This window comes from Balaenoptera ricei, chromosome 6, assembly GCF_028023285.1.
Source record: "Balaenoptera ricei isolate mBalRic1 chromosome 6, mBalRic1.hap2, whole genome shotgun sequence".
Taxonomy (NCBI): Eukaryota; Metazoa; Chordata; class Mammalia; order Artiodactyla; family Balaenopteridae; genus Balaenoptera; species Balaenoptera ricei.
The window spans coordinates 122,335,840-122,344,414 of record NC_082644.1 but is presented as its reverse complement, the minus strand read 5'-3'; the positions used below and the strand labels follow the sequence as shown (position 1 = coordinate 122,344,414).

General features: G+C 63.0%; 2 protein-coding genes across 5 annotated transcripts; one reads left to right on the top strand and one right to left on the bottom strand.

The window, feature by feature from the left end:
• Positions 1-1,670: 1,670 nt before the first annotated feature.
• On the top strand, positions 1,671-7,698 carry CLIC3 (chloride intracellular channel 3). Of its 2 annotated transcripts, XR_009503825.1 has the most exons (7): positions 1,671-1,821; positions 2,612-2,721; positions 2,817-2,942; positions 3,063-3,169; positions 3,250-3,425; positions 3,514-3,732; positions 7,081-7,698. XR_009503825.1 is itself a non-coding variant. In XM_059926095.1 (6 exons), exons 1-6 carry the CDS (start codon positions 1,786-1,788, stop codon positions 3,670-3,672), a joined length of 714 nt encoding a protein of 237 aa, XP_059782078.1. In that variant the 5' UTR covers positions 1,672-1,785; the 3' UTR covers positions 3,673-5,980. The 2 variants fall into 2 exon arrangements, 1 of the variants encoding a protein (XP_059782078.1); XM_059926095.1 differs by lacking the exon at positions 7,081-7,698 and having other exon boundaries at positions 1,672-1,821; positions 3,514-5,980.
• PAXX (PAXX non-homologous end joining factor) lies at positions 4,320-6,028 on the bottom strand. 3 transcript variants are annotated; one of them, XM_059926097.1, is made up of 7 exons: positions 5,716-6,028; positions 5,575-5,635; positions 5,284-5,333; positions 5,010-5,200; positions 4,862-4,933; positions 4,621-4,705; positions 4,320-4,517 (listed from the first exon to the last, which is right to left on the bottom strand). In XM_059926097.1, the coding sequence occupies exons 1-7, from the start codon at positions 5,838-5,840 to the stop codon at positions 4,499-4,501; spliced, it is 603 nt and encodes a 200-aa protein (XP_059782080.1). In that variant the 5' UTR covers positions 5,841-6,028; the 3' UTR covers positions 4,320-4,498. The 3 variants fall into 3 exon arrangements, with proteins under 3 accessions (XP_059782080.1, XP_059782079.1, XP_059782081.1); XM_059926096.1 differs by having other exon boundaries at positions 4,320-4,521; positions 5,716-5,973; XM_059926098.1 differs by lacking the exon at positions 5,284-5,333 and having other exon boundaries at positions 4,320-4,521; positions 5,010-5,160.
• Positions 7,699-8,575: the final 877 nt, after the last annotated feature.

Here is an 8,575-nt window from a genome sequence, read left to right as displayed (position 1 = left end):
AAGTCCCTCCCCTTTTTATAAGGACACAGTCATGTTGGGTTAGGGCCCATCGTAATGACCTCATCTTAACTTGATTACTTCTGTAAAGACCCCATCTCCAAATATGGTCACATTCTGAGGGGTGGGGGCTTGGGGAGGAGGACTTCATATGAATTTGGAGGGGACACAGTTCAGCCCGTAACACCAGTAAATCTCAGGCTAGAGACCCGCCTCCTCCGTCCTCTCCTGTGGATGCACCAGGACTCTGCCACACCCTGGGGCACTGCACACCCGTTTGTCCCTCGTGTACTTATGGGGACGTCTCGATGGCAGCTGCTGTTTACCAGGGACGCCCCCAGAGTGCGTTTCCCCACACCGTTGCCAAGAATATGGTGGCCACATTTCTGCCCGTTGTAACCACAAACCGTATGTATCTTGTTCTGATTTGTTCTTGGAATACGTGTACAATGAAACACACTGTCATTTATTCTGTTGGTGTTTTATTTCCTTTTTTCTGAACCACCTGTTCATTTGTCCGTGTCACCATTTTTCTAACGGACGTGTAAGGGTGCCTTTACACACAGGACATCTGGTGAACAGGCACCGGTGTGGAGGGGCCTTGGCCCTTCTCCAGGGTGGCAGTTTGTGTGGCAGGGAAGCAGGAAGCGAGCGGGGTGACCCCCCCCAGTTGTTGAGGAGCAGCCCCGTGGTGGTGGCAGGTGGTCCGGAGGCCCAGGCCCCAACTCCACAGTATGTCGAGGCCAGCCCCAGGCTCAGGGGACCTCTGCCAGGAGCCCGGACCACTGTTGCTTCCGGAGAGGGTCTGTCGGGCTGGGGGCCTGGACAGGGGAACGAGGAGGCCCTGGGCTTGGAGTGGAAGGTGCCATGCAGATCCCACTGGCTGCCACCAGGTGGCGCTGCACCATGATGGCTCCTCCCTAAGCCCCCTCCCCGCAGGCGCTGGGCCCCAGTGGGGGAAGTTCGGTGAGTGGTCCCTATCGGGGCGGGCCGGCAGGCGCACACCTGTGAGGCTGCCAACTCCCCCAGCCTTCTCTGGCCTTCTCCCTCCAGTCCAGCGTGGGGAGGTGGGGTGGGGGGCGAGGTCCCCGTGGCTCAGAAGATTGTGGCTTCTAACCCAAGGGTTCTTTCTTCTAAAGGTTAAGAGCAGGGAGAAACCCGCCCTGAGCCCACAAGGAGGGCAGGGATGTGGGGTCGGCCGGGTAAAGACACCTGAGCCCGGCCCGTCCCCCTTCGGCACGTTTGGAATGTGGGCCCTGCCCTGGGGGGGGGGCTCTATCTAACGGAGATCAGTAGGTGGGAAGGGGGCGTCCCTCCCAAGCGGCTTATCACTCTTGTAGTGCCCTGGTCCGCAGATGCGGAAACAGGCTGTGGCCAGGCTGTTCATTTCTCTTCCCGCTCCTCGGCTTTCTGGGGTGGGAACCCTCACAGGCGGCGGGGGTGTCCACTGCACGGAGGGCTGTTGGGCTCACGGTGGGGGTGGTCCTGACCCAGAGCTGCCCCCTCCCAGGTCGGCACCCCTCTCTCCCCGCCTGCCAGTGCACTGGCCTCCTCCACCCCCCCGCCCCCGCCCCCGCCCCCAGCCGTGGCGCCCCCGCCCCGGGTCCGATCACTCAGCTCTCCACGGCCCCACCCTCACGCCGGCACTGAGCCCTGGCTGCCTGTGCACCTCCTAGGTGACTCCACTGGGCGGGCCCCCGGGCCGGGGAGGGCGGGGCGCTCAGGGAACCTTAAAGGGAGCTCCGCAAGTCCCCGCCCAGGCCCTGCCGCCGTCCGAAGCTCCCCACCATGGCTGAGACCGCCAAGCTCCAGCTGTTTGTCAAGGTGCTGGGCTGGCCGGGCTGCGGGGAGGTCTGGGAAGGGCGGAAGGGTGGGTCTCCGCGGCAGGGTCCGCACCCCTTGCCCTGCGCTGGGCTCCGGCTGTCCTCTGGAGGCCGCGTAGGTGGGGGCAGCGAGGGGGGTAGCGCCGGTGAACTATTCCCAAAGGGCTTGGGGTGGCCTCACCCTGACTGCCAGCCTTGACTCCCCGGCACAGCCCAGCCCTCCTGAAGGAGAAGCCCCTGGGGGGCGGGGGGGATGTAGCTGGCAGGGAGCAGTGGCCGAGGCCCGGTGGAGGCTGGGGTCAGTGCCGCAGAAGAGCAGCTGTGCCAGGCAGCCCTCCGTGCCTCGATCTGCCGACCCTGGTGAGGGGCTGCCAGCGCCTGGCCTCCTCCCACCCTTGAGGCCCAGGGCAGCGAGGTACCCGGTTCAGCAAGGTGAATCACTCCGAAAGCAGCTCACTTGTCCCACCCCACCCTTGCGACCAGCCTGCAGGGCCTGGTGCCCAGGGGCCTGGCCTCGGCCCGGGCTCTGAAGATAAGGGGTCAACCCCCAGAGCCAGGCTCCCGCCTCTGCACCCCTCACCCCGGTGCCCTGGCCCAGCCTCCAGGCTCTCAGCAGTGCTGCAGCCCTCCCCGCCTCCCAGGGACCGAGTGAAGGGCCCTCGCGGCCGCTTGTCCAGGCCATGCCCAACTGAGCTGGAGCCCTGGCCTTGCTCCAACCTCTTGGCAGTGGGAGGCCGCGGGAGTCCTGGGTGTACCCCCTGCCCCGACACCCCTCTACGCCTCCCACCCAGGCGAGCGAGGACGGTGAGAGCGTGGGCCACTGCCCTTCTTGTCAGAGGCTCTTCATGGTCCTGCTTCTCAAGGGTGTGTCCTTCACACTCACCACCGTGGACACCCGCAGGTGAGCCCCTGCCCCGGGAACCCCTGTCCCGGGAACCCCTCGCTGGCTTTGGCCCTCCTCGGGCCAGCCGCTTGCCCCCTGCCTTGTGCCCACAGGTCCCCAGATGTGCTGAAGGACTTTGCCCCGGGTTCGCAGCTGCCCATCCTGCTCTATGATGGCGACGCCAAAACGGACACGCTGCAGATAGAGGAGTTTCTGGAAGAGACGCTAAGCCCCCCAGAGTGAGGGCCGGGTGCAGTGGGAGGGGCAAGATGGGGCCCTCAGGCAGGACACCCCCAGGACAGAGCCCGGGGCCTCGCAGGGGGCAGCAAGGGTCTGACCCAAAATCCCTCCGCCCTCAGATTCCCCAGCCTAGCGCCCAGATACAGGGAGTCCACCGCGGCGGGCAATGACGTCTTTCACAAATTCTCCGCCTTCATCAAGAACCCGGTGCCCGCGCTGGACGATGGTGAGGAGGGTCCGGAGACGCGGCGAGGCTGGGTGGAGTGGCGGCCCCGGCCGGCTCCTCACCGCGCTCCCCGCCCCCAGCCCTGTACCAGCATCTGCTGCGCGCCCTCGCCAAGCTGGACAGCTACCTGCGCGCGCCCCTGGAGCACGAGCTGGCGCGGGAGCCGCAGCTGCGCGAGTCACGCCGCCGCTTTGTGGACGGCGACCAGCTCACGCTGGCCGACTGCGGGCTGCTGCCCAAGCTGCACATCGTGAACGTGAGCGCCGGGCCGGGCGGGCCAAAGCGGGGCGAGGCGGGGCGGGGCGGACCCTCGAGGAGACCCCGACCGCGCCCCTCGCCCGCAGACGGTGTGCGCGCACTTCCGCCAGGCGCCCATCCCCGCTGAGCTGTGCGGCGTCCGCCGCTACCTGGACAACGCCCTGCAGGAGAAGGAGTTCAACTACACGTGTCCACACAGCGCCGAGATCCTGGCGGCCTACCGGCCCGCCGTGCGCCCCCGCTAGCGCGCCCGCCTCCCCCGCCCGTCTGCAGCCCCAGAAAGGCATCTCTGCCTCAGTGAGCGGGTACGGACATACGAGGACCAGAGGCCCCGCAATTCTGCCACCCCCAAACTCCCACCGTGAGACGCTCAGCTCCAGATGACAGCCAGGAAGGACCGGCAGAGAGCCCAGTGGGCGGGGCGCGGTCCATTCCCCCACTCCTCAGGGATGGCGGGACTGGATTGGGCTCCCAAACCAGTCAGGCCAGGGCGGGGCGGCAGGATGGCTGGGGAGGGTGGGGAGCAGAGCCCCGTCTGGGCAACTCCGGTCTCCAGGCCGGAGGGCGGGCCCACATTCCTCAGCTCTACCCCAGGTGGCAGGCAGGCCACCCCCATCTCCCTGGTCATCACGTGGGGTTTGCATCAGGGAGGCGTGTGCCCGCAGGGACAGGAGCAGAGTTCTAGCCTCTCAGAGCCCCAGCCCCACCTCACACAGCCTTCTTGGCTCCTGGGCTGGCCAGGCAGGGACAGCTGGGCGGGTCGGGAGAGTCGGCAGCTCCACCATGGAGCGCAGAGCCTGATGCGGCCCCACGCCCAGACCGCAGGCCTGGCAATCCCCGAGCCCTCTCCTGGAGCCAGCCCCCAGGAACCAGAGCCTGGCCGGGACCTCTGTGACCTCCGCCAGATGAAGATGTTTATTTGATGGGGAAGGGGCTGGAGGAGCAGGCTTGTTCCTGCCTGGCAGCGGGATGGGCAGGTGCCAGCGGGAGGGTCCCAGGGGCTGCCCCTCCCCTTGCAAGCAGCCTCCCGACGGTCACACTTTTTGCTGCACCTTCAGGGGTCGTCGAAGTCTACACCACCAGCTGGTTTCTTACTGGGAGAGAAGAGGGAATGACACCATGGGGGTGTGGAAGGGCGGGCAGGGTCCAGGGATGGACCCTGGGCACAAGAGGGCGGGGGAGTGGGTGGGCACCTCTTGAAGCCAGGGTTGATGAGAGACTCTCCCGGACACCGCCTCTTGACCCCAGGTCCAGGGCCACCTCTCTGAGCATCCGGGTCTGGGGAAAACAGGATGAGGGAGGGGGGCTCCTGAATCTAGCAGGATCCCAGGGCCACAACCCCTTCTCCACACAGACAGATCCTCTCTCTGGAGCTTGAGGCTTGTTCTGGGGAAACTGAGTCACCCTACCCAAGTCACAGGTGACAGGCCTTACCCGGTAAGAAGAGCAGAGGGCCCACCTGCCGGGAGCTCTTCCTGGGGCTGGTGGCTGTCTCCTCTGCAGCAGCTGGGGAGAAAGCAGGAATGTAGGCCCCAGCGGGGGGACCCCAGTGAGGGTGTGAGATGCCTACCCCCCACCCTACCTGCCAGCTGCTGCTCCAAGCTGCACACGCGCTCTGCCAGGCCCAGTGTCAGTGCCTGCAACCTGGAGGCTGCCTCTGGGCCCGGCACCTTGGAGAGGTCAAATTCCAGCGCCGAGGGCCCCCCTGAAAGGGTCAGGGAAGCTCTGTCCTCCTGCAGGGTGAGAGTCACAGCTTGCTGCTGGCAGGCTGCCCTGGGAAAGGAGGCGGGCTGAGTGCTGTGACCAGACCCACCTGCCGCTCCCCATCCCTCCTGCCTCCCTGCTCAGGGGCTCACCTGAAGCGGGGGGTGATGTCTTCAGCCGCACTCAGGCCAAAACGGGCTTTCTACAGGGCACAGGGACTGGTCACCAGGTGCCTGACACCCTAGGACTACTGGGGACACCCCAAACCTGCCCGACCCAGAGCCGCCCGGGACCAATCTTAGGACTACAGCTACAGAGCCGTGGGAAGGGTGTCCTGACCCTTCCGGGGAATCCCAGGCCGCCCCCTTCGATCCCACACGTGGTCCGCGCTGCAGGCGTGGGGTGCTGGAGGCTGCCGGCCGCCCAGGAGCCCTGTTACCCACGAGGGCCGCCAGGCTGTCCGGCGTGAAGCAGGTGCTCCAAAGCTCCGCGGCGTCCGTCACACTGCGGGGGAGGGGCTGTCAGGCGGGACCGCCCGCAGAGCTGCCCGCGCCCCTCGCAGCCCTGCGGACCCCGCTACTCACTAGAGGTTGAAGCCGCCGCGTTCCCCCGTCCCACTGCCCTCCCCCTCGCAGTAACACACGAAGCGCGGGGGTCCGGGGCCGGGCGGCAGCGTGCAGAGCGGCGGCGACAGCGGCGGCGGCACCATGGCACCTCGGTAGGCGGAGGGACCCGGCGGATCCAGGGCCACCTCGGGACCGAGGGCCCCCTCGAAACCTAGGGCCGCCTCGGGACCTAGGGCGCCTGCGCGGGCGGAAGGCTTCCGGAGCGGGGACGGGGCCCGTGCCAGTGGGGGCGGGCTGGGGGTGGCGGGGGCAGAGCCAAGCGGTGACGGGGCTGCGCGGGGCGGGGCTAGCTGGGCGGGGCTTAGTCACGGGACGGCGCCTGCACCGGTGGGGGCGGAGCTTCGTGCGCAGGGCGGGGCTTCCGGGCTGGGCTGGCTTGTCCTGAGCGCTGTTTCCCGGCACGAGGGCTGTGCGGCGCGGTCCGGGACTCGGGGCCCTGCGCACACTTGGGGGTCTCTTTGAGCCTTACCCCCTGCGCTGTCCCCGCTGAGTCCGGGGTTCCCCCGCTTCGCGCAAACCCTGACTGGGCGCAGGCCGCGCCGGCCACTGCTCTGGCCTCAGACTGCTTTGACCCCCTCGCTGATCCCTGCGGCCTCCCCCTCGCACCCAGCTTCCTATCGTCAACTGAAACAAGTCAAAATACAGAAGTGAATAAAGTACGGTAACCGGTGCAACAGGCTTCCGCCACTCGTTCATGCATCCCACAATGTTTACCCAGCACCTCTTCTTTGCCTCGTGTTGTCCCGGGCCTTGGGCACACCTTGATCAAGAGACAAGGTCTCTGATCTCCTGAAACTTGTGAGAGCTCATGGGATGGACAAATAAACAAACGAAACTTGCAATCCTCAGGTCGTGCCAAATGCCTGTGACCTGGAAGAAGAGAGGGATGCAGCATGCCAGGAAAGAGGGTACCAGGCAGAGGGGGCAGCCTCTGCAGAAGCCCCATAGTGAGCACAGAGCAGTTCTGCTCAGGGCTTTGGAAGAAGGCCAGGGTACCCGCACCGAGGCATAGGAGGGCGGCAGGTGGGTTTGTAGGCTGTGCTAATGTATTTCAAGTATGGCTGCAGCCAGGCCTGCCTCATTGCCTACTTTCTCCTATTTGACAACCCTCAGCTCCCTTCCCACGAGGCTCCTGCCTCAGGACCTCTGCATTCGCTGTTGTCTCTGCCCGGCACCCCTTTTCCCCAGAGTCACTCACTCCCTTCAGGTCTTTACTCAAAAGTCACCTTCTTGGTGAGGCCTTCCCTATTGTTTTATATCCAATTTCAGCACCCTGCCCAACATCTCATGTCCTCTCTCCTCTTTTATCTACTTGTTTTCCAGCTTGTCACTATATAAAGTACATTCTGATTTACGTGTTGTGACAGCAGCCTCTAAGATGGCCCCCAACCATGTGCCTCCTGCGTTTGCACCTTTGTGTAGCCCTCCCCTGAATGCGGGCTGGATTGAGTAACTAGCTTCTAGCCAATAGAATGTGGCAGAGAGGACGGGCTGTCACTTCTTTCTTTCTCTGGAATTGCTCACCATGACATGAGGAGTCCTGTGGCAAAGGACCAAGGCCTGGCCAACAACCAGTGAGAGAGCTGAGACACAGACCCCTTCCCAGCTGAGCCTTCTGATGAGAACACAGCTCCAGCCAGTGGCTCGACTGCAGCCTCACGAGAGATTTTGTGCCAGAGGGTCCAGAGCACCCAGGACCAGATTCTTGACCCTCAGAAACTGGGAGACAATACATGCTGTTGTTTTAAGCCACTGAGTTTTGGGGTAATCTGGTCTTCAGCAGTAGGTGACTAATATAGTTATTTATCCTGTTTATTGCCAATTTTCCCCATGAGGTCCACAAGGGCAGGGCATTCTGTCTGTTTTATTTGCCACTGTATCCTCAGTGTCTAAACAGTGGCTGTCACATAGAGATATTCAATAAATATGTAAATAAATGAATGCAGAGTGGGGAGCCTTTGGAGGGTTTAAGTGGGGGTGGGGTGGGGAGTGGCACTTCTGATTTATGTGTATAAAGCCCATGTTGAATGCCATGAGGTGAGGGGATGAAGGCTGGCTGTGGGAGTGGAGATGAGGGGGGCAGGGAGAATAGTAGAGGGCTGCTGAGTTCCTCAGGACAGAGCTGATGAAGACTGGGCCAAGGGCTCAGAGTGGAGTTGGAGAGAGGTGTGGGGGAGGAGGGGAGGGATCATGGATGACCCCTGCATTTAGGAAGAGTAGAAATGCCCTTCCCGGGACTTCCCCAGTGGTCCAGTGGTAAAGAATCCGCCTTCCAATGCAGGGGACGCGGGTTCGATCCCTGGTTGGGGAACTAAGATCTCACATGCTGAGGGGCAACTAAGCCCATGCGCCACAACTACTGAGCTCGTGCGCCTCAACTAGAGAGAGAAAACCCGCACGCCACAGCTAGAGAGAAGCCCATGCGCTGCAAAGAAAGATCTGCGTGCTGCAACTAAGACCTGATGCAGCCAAAAAAAAAAAAGAAATGCCCTTTCCAAGATAATTGGGCTAAGGCAGGATTGGAGAGGACATGGGGGCCTTTCCTTTGTCTTATGAGTTCTTGATATGGCTGTATATCTGATGGAGATGAATGAAAGCTGCTGTGTACACAAGACTCTAGTCTAGAGGATCAGGCCCAGAGATGTGAGTGTGGAGTCACCAGCCCCTGGGACAGCCTTAAACGTTAGTCCCTCCAGGCACAGTGCTCAGGCTCTAGGAAGTTGTTTCTAGGTAGAATGTGGCAGGCTGACTAATGACCTCTAAAGATATCAGGTCCTTAATCCCTGGACTTGTGAGGGTTATCTTATACGTGTTGACC